Source organism: Ursus americanus, chromosome 8 (genome assembly GCF_024610735.1).
Source record: "Ursus americanus isolate L20-20 chromosome 8, mUrsAme1.1.p, whole genome shotgun sequence".
In the NCBI taxonomy this organism is placed as follows: domain Eukaryota; kingdom Metazoa; phylum Chordata; class Mammalia; order Carnivora; family Ursidae; genus Ursus; species Ursus americanus.
This window is the reverse complement of record NC_142134.1, coordinates 36,322,315-36,341,166: the sequence shown is the minus strand read 5'-3', so window position 1 is coordinate 36,341,166 and position 18,852 is coordinate 36,322,315. Positions and strand designations below refer to the sequence as shown.

Here is an 18,852-nt window from a genome sequence, read left to right as displayed (position 1 = left end):
TCTGTCACCATACAACGCTATTACGGTACCATTGACTGTATTCCCTGTGCTGTACCTTTTATCCCTGTGACTTAACTCATTTCATTCCTGGAGGCCTGTATCTCCCACTCCCTATTGCCCATTTTGCCCACCACCACCCTCTCTCCCCTCCCTTGTGGCAACCATTAGTTTGTGTCAAGTGTAATTTTAAATCCTTTGCATTTACAAAAGAAAATCTGACAGCTTTTCACTTTATGTTCCTAGAACATCTCATTTAACACATACCACATTTTGCACAGCACTATAATTATTGGTGAGTATACCTTTTAGCATTTATATTTTAATGCACATTTTAGACTTGTGACTACACTCTTCCCACTTGATCCCATTGTGATAGCACAGTGCGTGGTACATAGAGAAGGTGAAAAAAGTTTTATTGGAGATGGAAATGTATTTTGAAGTTGACTTGTTAAATGCTTTATATCATTAGTAAATCTTTTTTTATGAGTAATTTTCTTGTTATATGTGACTTAATGAGTCTCTAATGCCTTTTCTTGGTTTTCTTCTCTATGTGTTTTTGAAGAGCTTTGTTTCAGGGATTTCTTGAGTGGAAATCCCTTTTATATGAAACCGATTGTTTTGGTAGTTAATAATATATAAATTAGAAAAAAAATCATCTCAGAAAGCTTTCTGTTTTTTTGTTGTTAGTGTGCAAACATTAATGGTTTATCTTTCTGTATGTTATGAGCAATCTTGTCTTTCAAATTATCTATTAAAATTTATATAGTTTAATTATTGCAATTTTGTTAAATGTGCCCCCAAATTAGCACATTATTTCGAGGCTGCGGGTGAATGGTAGGCAAGTGGCGATGCTGGACTATAGGAACATGTTACCCTCTTCAAGTAATAGCTTCTGTTCTTTTCAACTCCTTTCCCCACCTCTGTTTATACAATAAACATGAAAACAGATTCCTATGCCCAAATCCAATGTGAAATATCCTAATAGACATGGTTTTATGTCCTGCTATAGTATCTTAAATCATTATTATAAATAATATGCGTTTTCTTCTCCTTTTTTTTCCTTTTCCTTTTTATAAAGTAACTTTCTCCCACTGTTTCATCAATGTGGAAATACATATCATATGAAATGAACTATTCTGGATTTCACTAAAACCAGACTTCACAATAGCCTTACTCATATTTCACTACGAAAATAATTTTTCCTGTTTCTCCAAAGGATACAATGTTATAACGAGGCTGGTTTCCTTTTTAAACATGTCTTCTCTTTCTCTTTGTCCCTCTGCTTCTACCTAATATATTTATGCTCTTCCAGGTGCTCCACTCCTCAAAATCTAATAACACTTTTAAGAAACGTCTAAGTATTTTTTTGGAAACTTGCTACATTGTCATCTTCCTTTGCACAATCAATACCCCTAATTATCCTCTTCTATTTTCTTATTTATTTCTACTATAGAAAGAGCAAAGAACATTGGTTTAGAATCAGACATTTGGTTTGAAATTGTTTCCGCATAACATTTCTGATTTTCCTCCTCAGTAAACATGAGATATTATCTGCTTTATAGATTTGTATGGAGAATTAAATCAGATAATTGTATAATATACAGAACGTTGCTTGTCATATGATAGGTACTGAAATCATGTTTATTCTTCTCTTCTTTATCTTGTGACTTCATTTCCTATGTTCTGTTTATCCCACTCCAGTGTGAGTTGTGAAAAAATTGTTCTACTTCATCTGCATTCTCAATATCTACTATGGTTAATATTTAGTATATATATTTCAAATGTGAATAAATAATTCACGTAGTAGCTGCCCACAGTTATTTCCCGTGGCAAAGTAGTTCTGTATATATTTATGTATATTTATATAGGTGTTTGTGTGTGTCTATATGCAGACATCTAATGTCAATTTTTGGCGCTCATATATTCAGTGAGCATAGAGGAAAGAAAAGAAAAGACACAGTAACTGAATGTTGAGACTATGGAGGCATTGTTTACTGGTTGATGGATCAATCATTTTTAGTACCCTTCTTTAAACGTCCATTAATTATTACATGTGTGTTAATGCAATTTTAAATTAGCATTTTTTTCAAAAGTTATTTTTTTGGAAAGAGTTACAAACTTATGGCAATTAAGAAGAAGTTCTGAATAATTTCTTTTAAGTCAGAGTGTGAATAAGAAAAAAATAAAAATATTTCACATGATTCCTTTACACATAGTTTCTCTTTTATCTCAACCACTTTTTTTTCCTCATCATTGCTTTTCCTATTTGTAAAAGTAAAATATTATGAGATTGTCTATTGTAAGCTTCGTTTTCTTACAATGTGTCTGTGAGATTAAATTTTTTTAATCTATTGTGTTCAGAGACAGTGTTCTTAGAGCCTGTCTATACAATAGTGACTCAATCAATATTTTTGAACTAAATTATTGAATGATCTTGCTTCTTACACATACATGTTTAAAGGATCAATAGGATAAAATAAAAACTAGTGATGTATAATAATGGTTAAGACATAATAACACTTATGTGCTAGACACCATTCAAGGCAATACATATTTTTATGTGTTTTGTAGAATTCAGGATTCTGAATTTTAGCTCATTGAATGTCTTATAGACATATCAAGTACTATTACCCTGTCCATTAACATAGGGAACTGAGGCACTGAGGGCTTAAATGAGTTGCCCGAGGTCACAGTACTGGTAGAGATAGTAATTGATATTGGGTGGTCTTGCTCCAGAATCTGTGCTCTTAATTACCATGCTATAAATAATATTTCCAGAAATTCACATAAATCTGTGTAATTTTGCCTTATAACTAAGGCAAATATTTCAGAAATTTTTGGCTTTTATTTTGTCAGAATGAGGCTTATTAATGAGAGTCTTCCGTAAACTATCACTATTTTGTATAAATCTTTCCAGAAGTTTTTAAAAGTTATACTCAAAATATGAAATTGTTTTAAATATATATCACTCACCAGAAGACTGAAAGAGACAGAGATGGGGAGAGAGGGAGAGGGAAAAGGAGAGGAGAAGGAGAGTGACCCAGTTTGTACTGATTGATCCATTTTAAAGGTGCTATCTGTGAAAGACATCCTCAAAATTTGGGTCATGCTCCTTCAGTATTTTTGCTTCTTAAGATAAACAAGTGTGGTCTTTACGAGAAGGCAGCTGTATCAGTTTGGTGCAGTAAAATGACTTTCTTAATGCTAAAAGTTTTTAATGTCTTACATACATACTTAAAACTTTTAAACTACATTCTTCATCTTAATTTGTAAGATTCTGGAGAATAGTTTGCACATTTTATTCAATATTCCATCCCGTGTTCCTAACCCAGTGCTTTGTATTTCACTGGGCACTCATTAAACCTCTCTCAAATGATTAGCTATGTTTGAGCAAAATAATTAACATAAATCTAAGATCTTCGTAGATAACTTACAAGGATACTTTGAAAAGCCATATATATAGTTAAAATGTAGAATAATTTCTGAATTGAATACTGGGCCTGGATTGAAAGTAAGACTCGTACATTTAACTTTGTTTTAAACTTACAGTAATGATAATGAATGAATTTTTCCCTTTTACTGTTCTAATGTTAGTAAAAATTTTATTTGTAGAAAATGTTTATACAAAGTAAGTCCCAACTCTGTTTATATAGATTAACAAATTATATAAATCAATTACTAATTTATTACTATCCAAATTGATATAGCATATTTATATTAATTTTTCCAGTGAGACTGAATTATTTATTCCAGTCCATTTGAAGGCTGGGAAATAAACCCTGTGTTGATATGTGCATAAATAGAGTCCTGTGGGTTACTTACTCGTTTTTCTATATGATGCCAGTGTATATTACAATGAAGAAGGGCGGGAGGTATACAGATATTCTAGTCAGTAGATAAACCTTCGAGGAATTAAGATGAGAAAACATGTCTCTGATAACCCATTCTTTTTTCCTTGTTTGCAGGATTCAAATTTGGGATATCGGTGTTTCTGTTTTTGAGAAAATTTTTTTGAGGGATTTTTTTTTTTTTAAATCATCGGTCTTGGAATACAGAAGAGGAACCAGAAAGACACTTATTTCATTTCACGTTGGGAACACTCACTTTGGAGGCACTCTCTCGCCCCAGTACACAGCCATGTGGCCATCACAGCTACTAGTCTTCATGATGCTTGTAGCTCCAATCATTCAAGGTAAGACCTTTAATGAGATTTTTGTGTGAAGTTTAATGTTGTCTCTGTTTGCACTAGATCCCTTGTTCTAAATCTTTGCTCAGTGGTTTAGCCCCTTTTGCCTACGATATATTAATATAAGTTAGATTAAAAAGGCCATTATATGTACCATCAGCTGCAAGAAATACAACTTTGAGTTTGATTTCTGAAAGTAGCTTTTGAAATGTATGTATAACCAATTCTTTGTTATCTTTAAGAACTCTTGGTGTTGGCTACTCTGTTCAGTCTTTAATACACAAAATGCAAACTAAACCTCTTATTTAAATGAGAATTGTTTTTCATATACCTTTTAATGCAAAAAATATGCCAAAATGATTTGAACATATGCTGAAAGGTAATTTTACTGAAACATGCTAATCAACTCATAAAAAAACCATATGCTTTGTTCATTTGGACATTTTGGTATTTATAACACAAATATGATAGCTAAGAAATGCTATATCTTTGCAAATTTTATAAAAGATAATTATTTATAAATAAGATAAATTCTGTACAACTTAGGGTAATATTCACTGAATCTTTCTAAAAACTAGCAAAGTCTACATTTATATTCCTTATTGACAATTTAAAGTTTTTACTAATCCTCATTGGTTTTGCACTAAGATGAAAATGGTATAACCTAGTCACTACCTCATACATTAATGGTAATTATAGCAAAGAAAGGGACACAGCTGTATTTGCCACTGGTTTGGAGGTCTTAGAATAGTAGGGTGTAGCAACCACCTGAAATCAGTTTTTAGCCTCCTTAGCTCACTTTTGGTTTTTAATTGACTTCAAAAATCTATCGTAGTTTATCAGCGATATAATTCCGAATTTGGCCCATATTCTTGTTTCAACATGAATTACATTCTGCTGTCATTATAAAAACTGGATATAATACCTTCTGTGTCTTTTGACGTTTTCTTCTAAAGTTTTCCTGATTTAACACATTTTTTTAAGTAATCAGTACAATATAAGGTAGTGCTTTTTTAAGGAAATGAAAGTAAAACGATTCAACTGTCTAGTTTTAAATGATGTTAATTTATTTTAAAAAATTCAAAATGTTTCCTTAATTCATATACTGATGGAACGCTTACTTTCACATACTTGGGCACATATAACATTTTGTGGTATGAGATAATAAAAGAATTATGCCCCTTTAAATAATTGTTTTTCTAATTATCTGTGTATTTAAAGATTATTCTAATTAGGTCTTGTTGTTATAAAGATGCCTCACTCATTAGGTTATTTTGAGGATTAAATAAATACCGTATGTAGAGAATCTAGCACAGTGCATGGCAAATACTCAATGTTTGAACAAACTAATTTCCTTCATCTTACTCTCTGCCTCTCTAGTTTTTGTTCTAATAAATTATAACAACCAGAAATTAGCTAACCATGAGAGCTGTTTCATTTGTTATTGATAATCAGAACCCCCCCATATGCACGCGCGCGCACACACACACACACACACACACACACACACCCTCCAAGGAATTCGGAGTATTTAAGAACTCCTCATAGAGCCAATAGAAAATTGACCTGGTATATAAAATATTTTGGACTAAAGTAATCGTTTCTGTTGTATGTGAGCTACTTTATCTTATCTTGACTTTGAACCATATTATGCTACACAATATAGAAGGTTTCTATTTATAAACTTTATCCCTGTTACCGTGAATAGGAATTTTAAAACTTTACCCCAGAGAAAATACAAGTCCGTTTTGTTTGCCTTCTGTAGAAGGCCTTCTCCATTGCCTTTGTGATACCACTTTGGACTTGTAAATAGAGGGCTTCATTATGAACAGCCTTTTGGGACCCAGCTTGCTCATAACTAAAGGAATGTATGTACCTCTGATCAGTGCTGACCTTATAGGATATAGACTTTTTTTTAGAGTCCCTAACAATCCTGTCTTAAAGGAATACCACATAACTTAAAACTTTATAGACAACTGAGTTAAAATGATGTCACAGTTACAGAAGGATATACTCTTATTTCCAAAACATCCCCTGGTAGCATCTCCTTGCCCACTGTTGTTGAGATGTCCCAGTTCATTTGCACTCTTGACCGTAGAGAATTAATTTATCTGGGAATGACTTGACTTGCTCTTTTCTCCAGAGCAAATAATAATGATGACTACTGATTTTTATGGCCATAAACCTTAGATATATTGGTATAATTAATCCTTACAACATTCCTATGGCTTTAATATTATTTACTATTACTATTGTTATCATTTTTTACAATAAAAACATTGAGATAATGAGCGGTAAAGAAACTTGACTGAAGTAACACAGAGACCCAAAAGAGATTTAAATGAAGGGCCTGGCTTCCTGAGCTCTGGTTTTACTGCCCATAGATGAACTATTACTATCAAGGCCATTCTTCCCTGCAGGGAATCCCATCTCAACTCTTGTAGCCATTTGGGAGAAGGTGAAACAGAAATGCAGATCACCTGCTTCTCCCGTGTTCTTGGGCACAGATAGATGAGGCTTTGAAGTCTTACAGACCTGAGATAAAATTTCAGCTCTGCCATCCACTAGTTCTGTAACCAGGTTACTTGGTAAACTAGTTAACAGATATCTATTATCACCCAGTGTGAGCCAGAGAACTGTGCCAGCTGCTCAAGATACAGTAGTAAACAAAAGATTTTAATTCTTCCCTCAAGGAGCTAACAGTAACTTAAAATTTTGTAAGCCTGCTTTTTATCTGCAAGAATGAACATTTATTCCATGCAGAGTTACTTGAAGAAGTAGATAGGGTAATGTATATGTATAGCTTCTACCATAGTGTTTGGCATTTGGTAAATCTTCCTTATATTTTGTTTGCCTACCCCTAATTACCTTGAAATGGAGCTAACACTCTGAAAATTAGATAGGGAAAATGTCTACTTACCTGGATTCTTACTGTGAGAATTGAAATAATTTTTTTTCTACTTGAACCTCAACCTTTAAGTTTTTCCAGTAAATTCTTGATACTAGTTTCTATTCAAAATTATTATCAAGCCAGTATGTACGAAGGCTTAGTACACAATTCTCTCTCTATAATAATATAGTATATAACTGTCAGTGATACAAGTATATAATTGTCAGTCGTAGTAGTATATAACTGGTAATATATAATTGTCAGGGACACATTTGTTCCACATGGGTAAAATTAGAAACTAAGCTAAAGAATTAATTCTGAATAATGTTTACAGCAGTTGAATAATCTCCATATTGTCCTAGAAAGTCTGGCCAGTATTTGATATAGGAAAACAAAATTAATCAGTACATCCACACTGTATATGTATATATACACAATTTTTAAATTTGGAAGTGTCTCTGGTTCTGTGTTTATCTGTCCATATTTTATGTCTCTGTGTATCTCCGTATTTCTCTTTTTCTGTTTTCCATGACTGTGCCCCCTTCCTGTACAGCCATAAAACCCTTATCTATAATGCAACGAGACCTGGCAGAAGTAAAAAGAAACCACTAAAGCAGATGGCCAGTTTTTTGCTGTTAACTAATGTAGTGTTGCATGAAGATAAAGGATTTTTTTTGTTCTATTGATGTGGTTGGGAGCAAGGGAAAAGAAGGGAATTGGAGAACAATAATCCAATCATAACCTGGGCACTTGGGCTCATTGTGATTGGCAGTAAAGGAATACCAATGTCCAGTGTGATACATGGGCTAGGATATCTGGTACCCAAGCCACAAGGCATTGGGAGTTGAGAAGGTGGTTCAGGTGCTCAGATATCTTAACTATATCTCCTCTTAATTAAATTGTACTTATGAACCGTGTCACAGTTGAAGAGATAGAAAACAGAATGATTGGAACTCATTGTGGGTAAAGGGGAACAATATATTTTATGATACTTTTGCATGAAAAATGGGGTTTTAAAAAATTCTTCTATAACCACCATATGCATACTTTTTTTCTGCAAGTCTGTTTTTTAAAGCTGCATGTGTATTTATATATTTGTGGACTTTATAGGCCAACCTGCTTTTTATTATGTTCAAGGAATTAATTATAATGAAGAGCCATTAGCAGGGACAAAACTGCTCGTCATATCCATATATATTTAGTACTATATGTTTTTTGTGAAATTTGCATTTTATTATTAATCTAATTTTTACAGTTATAATACCATTTAATGTATCAGTGATTTAAAATAATACACATTTTTTTAACTTCTAATAAAGTGTGAAGCTTGAGAAAATAGAAAAATACATTTCACTACATAGCATCTTACTATATAATTCTCTTTATGAAGTCATGTTTTATTGATTGTGAAAAAGTCGGCTTGACTTCTAAGCTCCGCTTAACTTTGTTATTTTTAGAAGTTAATCATCTTTGGAATGTTTATAATGTTTGTCAGCGTAGATAATTTGTAATACTCCCAGTAATATCACTATGTTTATGGTCAAAGATGTTATACAAAAAAATCTTCGTCATGGTCATGATATATCAGGCTACTGTGAACACATCCAGCACCATCTGCATTACCCACTGGGTACTGAATTTCAAAATATATATCTTTTAAGTTAACTATAATCTCTAATTTGCAGTATAAACCACAAATATGCATGGCTGATAGCTTTTCCTTTGTGAAAACATGTTCAGAAACCTTCCCCACATGGTTGGTATTCAGGTTAGCCATTGGAAAAGAACTTTCTTTTGCCTTTGCACTTGCAGAATGTGTTATAGGTGAATTTTATTGTCCTGATACTTTATGAGTAACATGTATATGCTTTGAGAACAAAATAGCCTTTTCTTATTTTCACATTTTATGTCTGACTATTTTAGGATCATATCTTATTTTTTATATTTCTTGGCCTTGGAATAGACTAGGACCGCAATAGGGTAGTTGTATGCTTGATGTGGAGTGAATTAAAAAACAATTGGCTTACATAACATATAAATATCTAATTATTTATTTTCTTCTTCTTTGTATTGCTATTGACTTTCATTCTCAATGTAAGAATAAGTGTTCTCACATGTATAATTTCATATAAGCAGCCATAGTACATTTTTCATGCATTTACTTCCTCCATTCTAATTGCTAAATAGTTCTTAGACCACTCAAACAATTGAAATGCAATAGTTGTAATAGTCTCATTGATTTGTTATATAAATAAGAGACAATATATTGTATTACGATCTGTTTTGACAGTTCAGAATAAGACCCTGTTGAAAAATAGTGTTCATTCATTCTCTACTTTTTTTTTGAGTTTTTAATTGATAAATTGAAAACAAAGAACTTACATTTTGTCAGTAATTACATTTTTGCTTTATTTCTGTATTTCCCTTATATTGTCATCATAGCACAGTTAGTTTTTTTAAATATAGAAAATTATCTTCCTATCAAAAAATCTGTCTTAAATGAAGGATTTGATCAAATAAGCTGGACTACTTAGGGATTTGCTAGAAAAATATGCTAGCTGTATTAACACAAGTAATGGATACTGGTCTTTGTGCAAAATAGGGTCTCACAATGACATTTGATAAGCTTTCTGTGTTTATTTCATCTACACATAGTTTGTGGTGATTTGGATGCCCTAAAGTCAAGGTTGTAGCTTACTGGTAAAGTACAAGCACATAGTCTCATATATCTCTTTGTTTGTCATGACCAGTGTCACCTACTTTATTCTCAAAGTAACTCTCCTCATATAAATTTAAATCAGAAAGCAAAAATCCTATAACCCCATGACCCAATGACATAATTAATATTAATGCTTATTAGATTTTTCTTGCAGTCATGTATGTGTATACATTTTTTTAAATAGAATAATGTCAGAAATAAAGTTTGTCTTTCATTTTGACTTAACCTTAAAATGTAGACATTTGTGTACTCTATTTAAATTTTTTTTTTAATTATAGTATTGTATCATGTGAAGAAACCATTGTTTACCTAACCATATATTGATAGCTTAACAGAGAAGGTCATTGATGTATTGCCATTACCAATAGCACTATAAAGGAATGCACTTACATATAAAATTTGACTTTATCTTTGTACCTGTAGAAGAAAATCTCTTGAGAAATAAAAAGTGAAAAAAAAAAAAAAAGACTTCTTTTTAGGTTAGTTAGTAATTATCTTAATTGAATGTTAATAAATTATCAATGCAGCCTTGCTTGCTATTAATATAGCTGTTTAAAACAATTCTGTAAGTTTTGGTTACTCTAATAATGAACAAAACATAAACAAGAATTCATATTCAAATAGTAAGGTATTATTTGCAATGGTATAATGATGTATTCAGAAAATTCAAGAAAGATAAACTTTCTCAGAATTAGAACATTTTAAGTTCAGATATATGATTCACACATACATATATGATTTGAGCCAAACAGCAATGAAATGTATGAGTTACTTAGGAAATATAGGAGGAAAAACAGAATTTATGAGAAAAAAAAGTCTAAAACTTTTACTGGGAGTTATAAAAGAAGACATGCGATTTACTCTGTTTCTGGATGAAGAGACTGAGTACAGCAACATTGACAAATATTTCCAAATTATTTTTTATAGATGTTTACATGACTGCATTCAAAGTACCCATATGAGCTTTTTTATGTAGAAATTCAACAGAATTATTTTAAATATATATATTGAATATTAAATAAGAAAAAAGCTAGTATAAATGAAAGGAGTAATACGAAGGCAGTTGCCCAACTGATCATAAGACATATATTGTACAAATAAAATAATTAAAGATAAAAATCTCAAAATTAGGCAAATTGATCAACCGTAAAAATGAGATCCATGAAAGAGTGCTGCAGTTTTATCTCTGTGTTGCAATGTGATATCAATGACACCTCAGAAAATCAAATATCTAGGACAGGAAGTAGTTAAGTAGGGATCAAATCAATTTGTGTGTGTGTGTGTGTGTGTGTGTGTGTGTATGTTTATGTGTGTGTGTTTCAAATTATATACTATAAAAATTCTGGAGGAATAACTTCTTTGTGTTATCTACCCTAATGTACATTTTTGAACAATGTATCAAATCGTGTAAAGTAGGCTGCAGTCACAGTATATTCCTAAATTAATTATGGCTTTCAGAGAACATTTCCTTGTTCACCAAGCATTGCAAGGCAGGAGGTGTTTCCGATCAGGGTGTTTGTGTATGGTGGGAAATAGTGATGGATGTCATTCTTTTGCTCTCACAGTTATACATAGAGCTAGTCTAATAGCATGAAGCTTGCAAAGTCATTTTGAGGGTCATTGCCCTTCCAGTCTGCAGGAAGGGAGAATGAGCATTGTGGAGATTCTGATGGAGAATTTTTATGGATACGTTTGGAAGTAATTCACATTACTTCTGCTGCCATTTCCATTAACTAAAACTTAGCCTCATATCTATACCTATAAAGGGGTCTGAAAGGTGTAGTCCTCTTGCAATAAATGAAAATATTTATAAAGGATGCCATGTAGCTTTAAAAAAAACTGGATTTAAAGCACTAATATATTTTTTAAATGTATAAAATGGAGGGATTTTTTTACAACTATATTGAGGTATATTTAACATACTAATAGCTCTCTCATTTAAAGTATATAGTTCATGGGTTTTTAGTGTATGCAGAGTTGTGCAACCATCAACATAATCAATTTTAGGACATTATCAGTCCTCCAAAAAAGAAACCCCATACCTATTGGTGGTCACACCTGGTTTCCCCTTTCCCAGTCCCTGAAAATCGCTAATCTATCTTACATTTCTATGGATTTTCCTATTCTGGACCTTTTGCATCAATAGAACCATACAATTTTTGATCTTTTGTGACTCAATTATTTCACTTAATGGAGTATTTTTAAAATTTATCCTCCTCATAACATGTAATAGTACTTGGTACTTTTTATTGCCAAATAATATTCCTTTGTCTGAACATACTACATTGTATATATGAGTTGATAGAAATTTGGATTATTCCTACTTTTTGGCTATTGTGCATAATGCTGTTGTGAAAATTCATGTACAAGTTTTTGTACAGACGTGATTTTACTTCTCTTGGGTGTCCACATAGGAGTGAAATTGTTGAGTCACATAATTATATGTTTAGCATTTTGAAGAACTGCTAATCTGTTTTCCAGAGTGATTTCACAATTATACATTCCAAACAGCAAGATGAAGCTTCTCATTCCTCCACATTCCTCACCCACACTTGTTATTGCCTTTTTCACTTTATCATCCTAGTGAAGGTGACGCGGTATCTCATTGTGGTTTTGATTTGCATTTCTTTAATGCAGAATGATGTTGAGCATCTTTTCATATGCTCCTTGGAGAAATATTCAATCATTTCTTAATAATTAAACGTTTTTATTATGAAGTTCTGAGTGTTCTTTATAGAATTATCTCTTATTAGAAAAGGCCCGAGGGGGCGCCTGGGTAGCGCAGTGGTTAAGCATCTGCCTTCGGCTCAGGGCGTGATCCCGGCGTTCTGGGATCGAGCCCCACATCAGGCTCCTCCACTAAGAGCCTGCTTCTTCCTCTCCCACTTCCCCTGCTTGTGTTCCCTCTCTCGCTGGCTGTCTCTCTCTATCAAATAAATAAATGAAATCTTTAAAAAAAAGAAAAAAGAAAAGGCCCGAGAATATTGTTAGAATATATTTAGATTTAAGAGTTCTTTCAACTGCACATTCTAAGAGAAGATTTTTTGCCTGGATTTACTCACTTAAATCTCATCTGCTTTGCATTCACTTTGAAATTTATGCCATTGATCTAGCTTGATCTAGCCTCATGCTTCCTCCTCTTTTACTTACATATTTAATTCTAGTAGGTCATTAAATCAGGTTTTTATTATGACAAAAACTAGTAATTGACAGTAATTGAAATTTCATTCTGATATGTGAATTGTATAGTAGTGACTTATATACAAAATATCAAGGTAATTAATTGGATTCTTCTGGTAGTACCCAATTACTCTTCCCTAAGACCATGATAAAGAACATTAAGCTTTAATCCTGATAGCCAAAAGTATTTCTATTTTTGTTCTAGTCCAAATTATTGTCCTTGCAGATTTTGGATATCCTCTTATTTATATATTTTTGTGTCTTCACTCAAATTATATTATAAATACTGAGTCTTTCATTTTATTGCCATAGATCCTTTTTCTCTTAAATGTTCTGCAAGCTACTGGTTGCCTCTTTTACTTCGTTTCAAGAAAGTTATACAATTCATTATGTCTATCAGATAATAGTGACCTTTGGACTCACATCAAAGCTTTATTATTTTTTTAAAGCTTTATTTTTTTAAAGTAGTCTTACACCCAGTGATGGGCTCAAACTCACAACCCCAAGGATCAAGAATCAGATGCTCTACTGATCCATTCGCTGCTTTAAATAAACAAACAAACAAACAACAAGCAAAGATGAGAAACAGAAGAAAATCTGAGGTTTTATATGGCAAGAATCCTATCAACTTTGCACTCTTTCCACACATTGGACTTATTACTATTTGAGAAGAAAAGACTATGAGGACATTAAATAAAGATAACACATGATTTATAAAGTTGAACAATTCCTGCAGTTTTAAGGAACCATGAATGGAGGAAGATGTCAACATATTTAGAAAGTAATATTTACATGAAGCCCAGAAACTGAAGTTTACAGTATCATCCAGTTTAAGCTGCTTTTTAGAATCCTAATTTGCAAGCCCCTATTGAATGAAGTGAAAGATTTCAGACCTTAGAGTCTAATTCCAAGTCTGTTACTTCCAAGTTACATGACCTTAACTAATTTGATTCACAGTTTCCTTATTTGTTAAAGGGATAATTAGGCCTACTTTGTTATAGTATGAGGATCAAATAAAATAATGTATAGAAAGGCCCTAACACAAAGCTTCACACATTTAATCCTGAGAGAATGTGGTCATTAAAACATACCTTTTGGAATTAGAACTAAAAAAACAAATGACCTGGATAGTAAGCAAAATTTAAAATACAACACCATCTTGGGGTCACTTACTTTCCATAGTGTTTTTCAAAGACTGCATTGTGTGTTCTTAATCCCCAAATGTGACAGTTTCTCTAATTATGAACCTCCACATTTGTATACACATTCTATCATTATATTCAGAACTCACCCACTGGACTGTAACTAAGTCTTTAATGAGTTACTAATGAACATCTTAAGCTTAGGTCAGCATTTAAAAAAATGTTGAAGAGTGTTGAAAAGCTATTCAGAGTGCAGGCTTGTTGCTTTTAATTAGACTATAAGCCCAATAAAATTTCCTGTCTTCACTGTTCATCTAAGGCTTAAAGAAATTGAATAGTGAGTGACAGATATACTCTTACTTTGGTATTACTAGTTTAATGTTAAGTTAAGGGGATAAGTATATTGAGCTAAATCAGAAAAATCATTATTTTGATTAAATGCAAAGATAAAAATACTATGCAAAGCCAAAATAGCATTTTACAGTGGTTCATTTTTCCCCCTGCGCTCAGATGACTTTAAGACATTAACTTTATTGTTGCATTAGAGAATAACAGATGACATGAGGAAAAAGATCCAGATATGATTAGATCATGTTGATGACCCTCCCCAAAACAAAAAACAAAAACCCACCTTTATATTTATAAGAAGAATGAACAGTTGGCTTTCACATGTTACTGCTTCTGTCCAAGCTGTTGGAGATACCATGAAAGTAGTAATCATAGACAGGACCTGAATTAGATCAGGATTATTCTTTTATGGGGCTCTTGTTACAAATCAACAATGGTGGCGACTATTTAGCAATGATCCTTTCTTTTCCCTTTTGATAGTGAAGTTGGCGAAACCATGCAAACCTTAACGGCACATTATTTAATAATGAAGACAGATAATACAGAAGATTCAAAGCAACAGGCTAGTATGATGCTGTCCCTCTGGGGAATGCTGCATATTTGCTTAAAAGGAAGCCTTTTAGATTAGTCACAATAGCTCAGGACAGTGGGAATAGCTGTGATAGCCCACATGTTTTATAGGTTACAGGCTATTGTTAGGAGATAGGTTTGATGTCATGCCTCTACACCCGGATAAAAACTACCATGTCGATTTTTAAAGTAGGTGTCCGATAATAATCATATTCTATGTACACACAGCCAACATAATATAATAGATCATTTTAACATGTTAGCTTGTTAACGTATCTGCTTTCTTGTTACCAGCATTTAGACATTCATTTTGCGTCTGTGTTGTGGAGGTGGTGGTGGAGGTAAAAATCTCTTACTACCAAAAAAAAAAAAAAAATAGATAAAAACTTTTCATTCTTCTCAACCATCTTCAGAGATACCAGTTATGATTAACTTAAGATAGAACTAACTAAGGAGATAGATTTCTGTCAAAATAGGTATTGTTTTCACTGTTTTTTCCCCACACATCATGGGTAATTGGCATTATGATTAAGGAGAAGCGCAGCATCACTATTGTTATAAGGATTTTTAAAGAAATTACGTACGTTACAACATTCTAAAAGCATAGCTTCCATACCATTAAAATTTTAGTATACTTTAGCAGGGAAGTAGAGGGAAGGAAATTAAAAGAAAATCAGTATTTTCCAAATAATAAATTCCAGAGTTTTATTTTTGTTACCATGAATTTAAATCTGTTTATGTTTATTAAAAAAGCAGATATTTTTAGTTAGAAAAAAATTATTAGTAATCATTCTTCTGATGAATAAGATATATAATATACATTTTATTTAATTTGAGTGAAAATTATGTCTTTCTTGTCAGAAGCTAAATTTTTTAAAATAAATTTATAACAGCAGAAACTTTACCCTCTGCTTACCCATTTTAACAAATGTTTGAGATATTTACATCACACTATTACAGTCTAGGCAACTATTACAATGAATGAGCCACAATTTTTCCCTCTATTTTTAGGACATGAAAGATGCCAACTTGAAAGCCAATTAAAAAGTATTCTTTAGGGGTGCCTGGGTGGCACAGCGGTTAAGCGTCTGCCTTCGGCTCAGGGCGTGATCCCGGCGTTATGGGATCGAGCCCCGCATCAGGCTCCTCCGCTATGAGCCTGCTTCTTCCTCTCCCACTCCCCCTGCTTGTGTTCCCTCTCTCGCTGGCTGTCTCTATCTCTGTCGAATAAATAAATAAAATCTTTAAAAAAAAAAAAAGTATTCTTTAAGCACTGTTTCTTTTATTTTTTAACAAATAGGGATTAAGTTCCCTTTTAGCTTTATTTATAACCGATGTTTGACTCTTTCACTAGTCTCAGAATATCACATAGCTTTTATATCTTGATTGTTCAGTCTCCTGGTGACAGTTTAGCCATAATATGTTTTATTTTACTGTAACAAGCTATGTTGTAGAGGAGAAGAGTAAGGAACCCAGTCTGAAGGGAAATTGCTTACCCACATAGGTCATACCAGCGCTTCATGAAGCAATTCGGTCTAGAGAAGAAGTACATTGAGTTAAATTGAGTAATATCCATGTATGCTATGAAATTTGCTTCATCATACATAGGTGGGTCATTTATTACCACAAAACCATTTTCTTTCGAGAACCAGAATGAAACAGATTTTTCTGTGTTAGAACTTCCATGTTGTAATTTCTACCTGGTGGCTTCCTTGTCAGGTGCTTGAATTGAAACTTTTATGACTATCGTTAGAGATTACTACCCAGCCGATAAAGAAATTGTACAGCTGTCGCATACACCTTAGGGAGAACTCAGGAAAGAAGTAATCTTCTTATATGGCCAAAATGAAGGTGGTGGGGGAAGAGTAGCACCTTTCAGTATGCATAAGGAAGCAGAATTGGAAAAATGCCTTTGCTGACAAGAAAAGAAGCAGAAGAAATAGTCTGCTCATCTCTCTCTCTCTTTCCCTCTCTTCTTCACAGATCCCTCCCTTCCCCACTTCCTTACCCCTCCTTCTCTCTACCTCTTTCTCTCCTTTTACATATGTATATTACATATCAATCAGCCATATGTTACAAGTATTTCAGTATAATTTCTAGCATTTACATAACACTTTACAGTAAGCTGAATACTTTTGCACTCAATAGTGCAATGAATACTCATATCCAGTGAGTCGTACGTAGTAGTAGTAGTAGTAGTAGTAGTAGTAGTAGTAGTAGTAGTATCAGTCATACTAAGATGAAAAAAATAGATCCAGAGCTTGTCAATCTAATGATGCAGTGATATTTTAAATAGTTCATAGAAGAGAAACTCAAAAATCTCTTAAACGTCTTGTGAAAGCTTCTTCCAAAGGCATTTTAAGGACCTATGAGCATTTGCCTTATTTCATAGACCTATGATTTAAATATAAATAAACCAACCTAAACAACATATAGAAGACTGAGCTAGAATATTACAAAACAAGTAAAATTTTTCAAGTTTCGTTTAAGGTTAAAGGTTCATTTATGTAAACCTAGAGATAATAGTGAAAGGTAAAATTGAATAGTGAGTTAGGGTCATCGTTGTAATTACAGTACATTTCAAACTCTATAAAGGCTCATCGTTAGCTACTTATTTTAAAAGTATGTTAAAATATGGGTCCCAAACACAAAATCGAATGACTTGTGAGAAACATCCTTAGTATATGAAACTTAAATCACTTGTAACTCTGATAAATACTCTCTGGTGATGTTTTGTTGTTGGCATTTCTCACACCTTATAAATAGCCTTACAGCCCATGGTTTTGTCTGGATCCCATGCTTACTATTATGATCAATAGATATTTGGAGGAAGAAGCTGAATAATTGGCTGGATGACATAGCTATTCCTCAAATGAGAACAAGAAAACAGAAACAGTTGAAATTGGTTAGAAATAATGTTTATTTAGTACTTCTATTATTTATATATCTAGATCTCAGAATTATATGGCATTAAAATATGATTTTTTTGATATTTATTTCAATTTTAAGCTTCACAGATAAGATGAAAACTCTGGTACTGCCATCATATAGACTTTATATCTTATGTGCTCATTATTTTTCCTTTTCTTACTTCTTGCCTTAAGTTCACCCAAACGATTATTCAGGAACTTAGATGCTCTGATGGCCTTTGATGTTTGGAGACTAACATAAACATAGGGAACTATTTTGATAATTTCAGTAGATTGTGAAATATTAATTTTCATATTTCATGCTTGCCCACTAGGAAAGCAGAATCAAAGTGTTTACATGGTGAAAAATCTGAGTATGAAGTGATTATGTAGACAATTTGGATATGAAAATGATTCATATTACCTATGATGAGTATTAAATATTATTTATGATGAAAACAATTCAAACTTGTAAACTATTAGTGAATCTCTTTTTTAAAAATATAAAGTCTTTTTTTTTTTTTAAAGATTTTATTTATTTATTTGACAGAGATAGAGACAGCCAGTGAGAGAGGGAACACAAGCAGGGGGAGTGGGAGAGGAAGAAGCAGGCTCATAGTGGAGGAGCCTGATGTGGGGCTCGATCCTATAACGCCGGGATCACGCCCTGAGCCGAAGGCAGACGCTTAACCGCTGTGCCACCCAGGCGCCCCTAAAAATATAAAGTCTTAATCAGATATTTAATTCTTAAAGGAAATAAGATGAAGTGTCTCTCTTTCTGAAGAAGGTTAGAAAGAAAGAACAAGATATGCTGGCCTTATCATTACCTTCTGCCCAAAACCAGAGTTACCTTTGAGACGTCTTAGAGTCCATACAACAGAGTTTGAAAATGTGATCTCAAATGGAGA

General features: G+C 32.8%; 2 protein-coding genes across 6 annotated transcripts in view; both read left to right on the top strand.

Annotated features, from left to right (window-relative positions):
* Positions 1 to 4,035, top strand: part of LOC148109563 (uncharacterized) — a 285,598-nt gene extending 281,563 nt beyond the window's left edge. The window contains exon 4 of the mRNA XM_087864115.1: positions 3,966 to 4,035. The gene's annotated coding sequence lies outside the window, so the exon portion shown is untranslated. The remainder of the gene's footprint in view (positions 1 to 3,965) is intronic.
* Positions 4,035 to 18,852, top strand: part of ADGRL3 (adhesion G protein-coupled receptor L3) — a 501,774-nt gene continuing 486,956 nt past the window's right edge. For 4 of the 5 annotated variants that reach the window (XM_087864113.1, XM_045815875.2, XM_087864112.1 and 1 more), the window contains exon 1: positions 4,057 to 4,192. In XM_087864113.1, coding sequence (XP_087720239.1) covers positions 4,138 to 4,192 — 55 coding nt within the window. In that variant the 5' untranslated portion in view covers positions 4,057 to 4,137. Of the gene's footprint in view, positions 4,193 to 18,852 lie in introns of all 5 variants that reach the window. The other variant, XM_087864114.1, reaches the window with a different exon arrangement.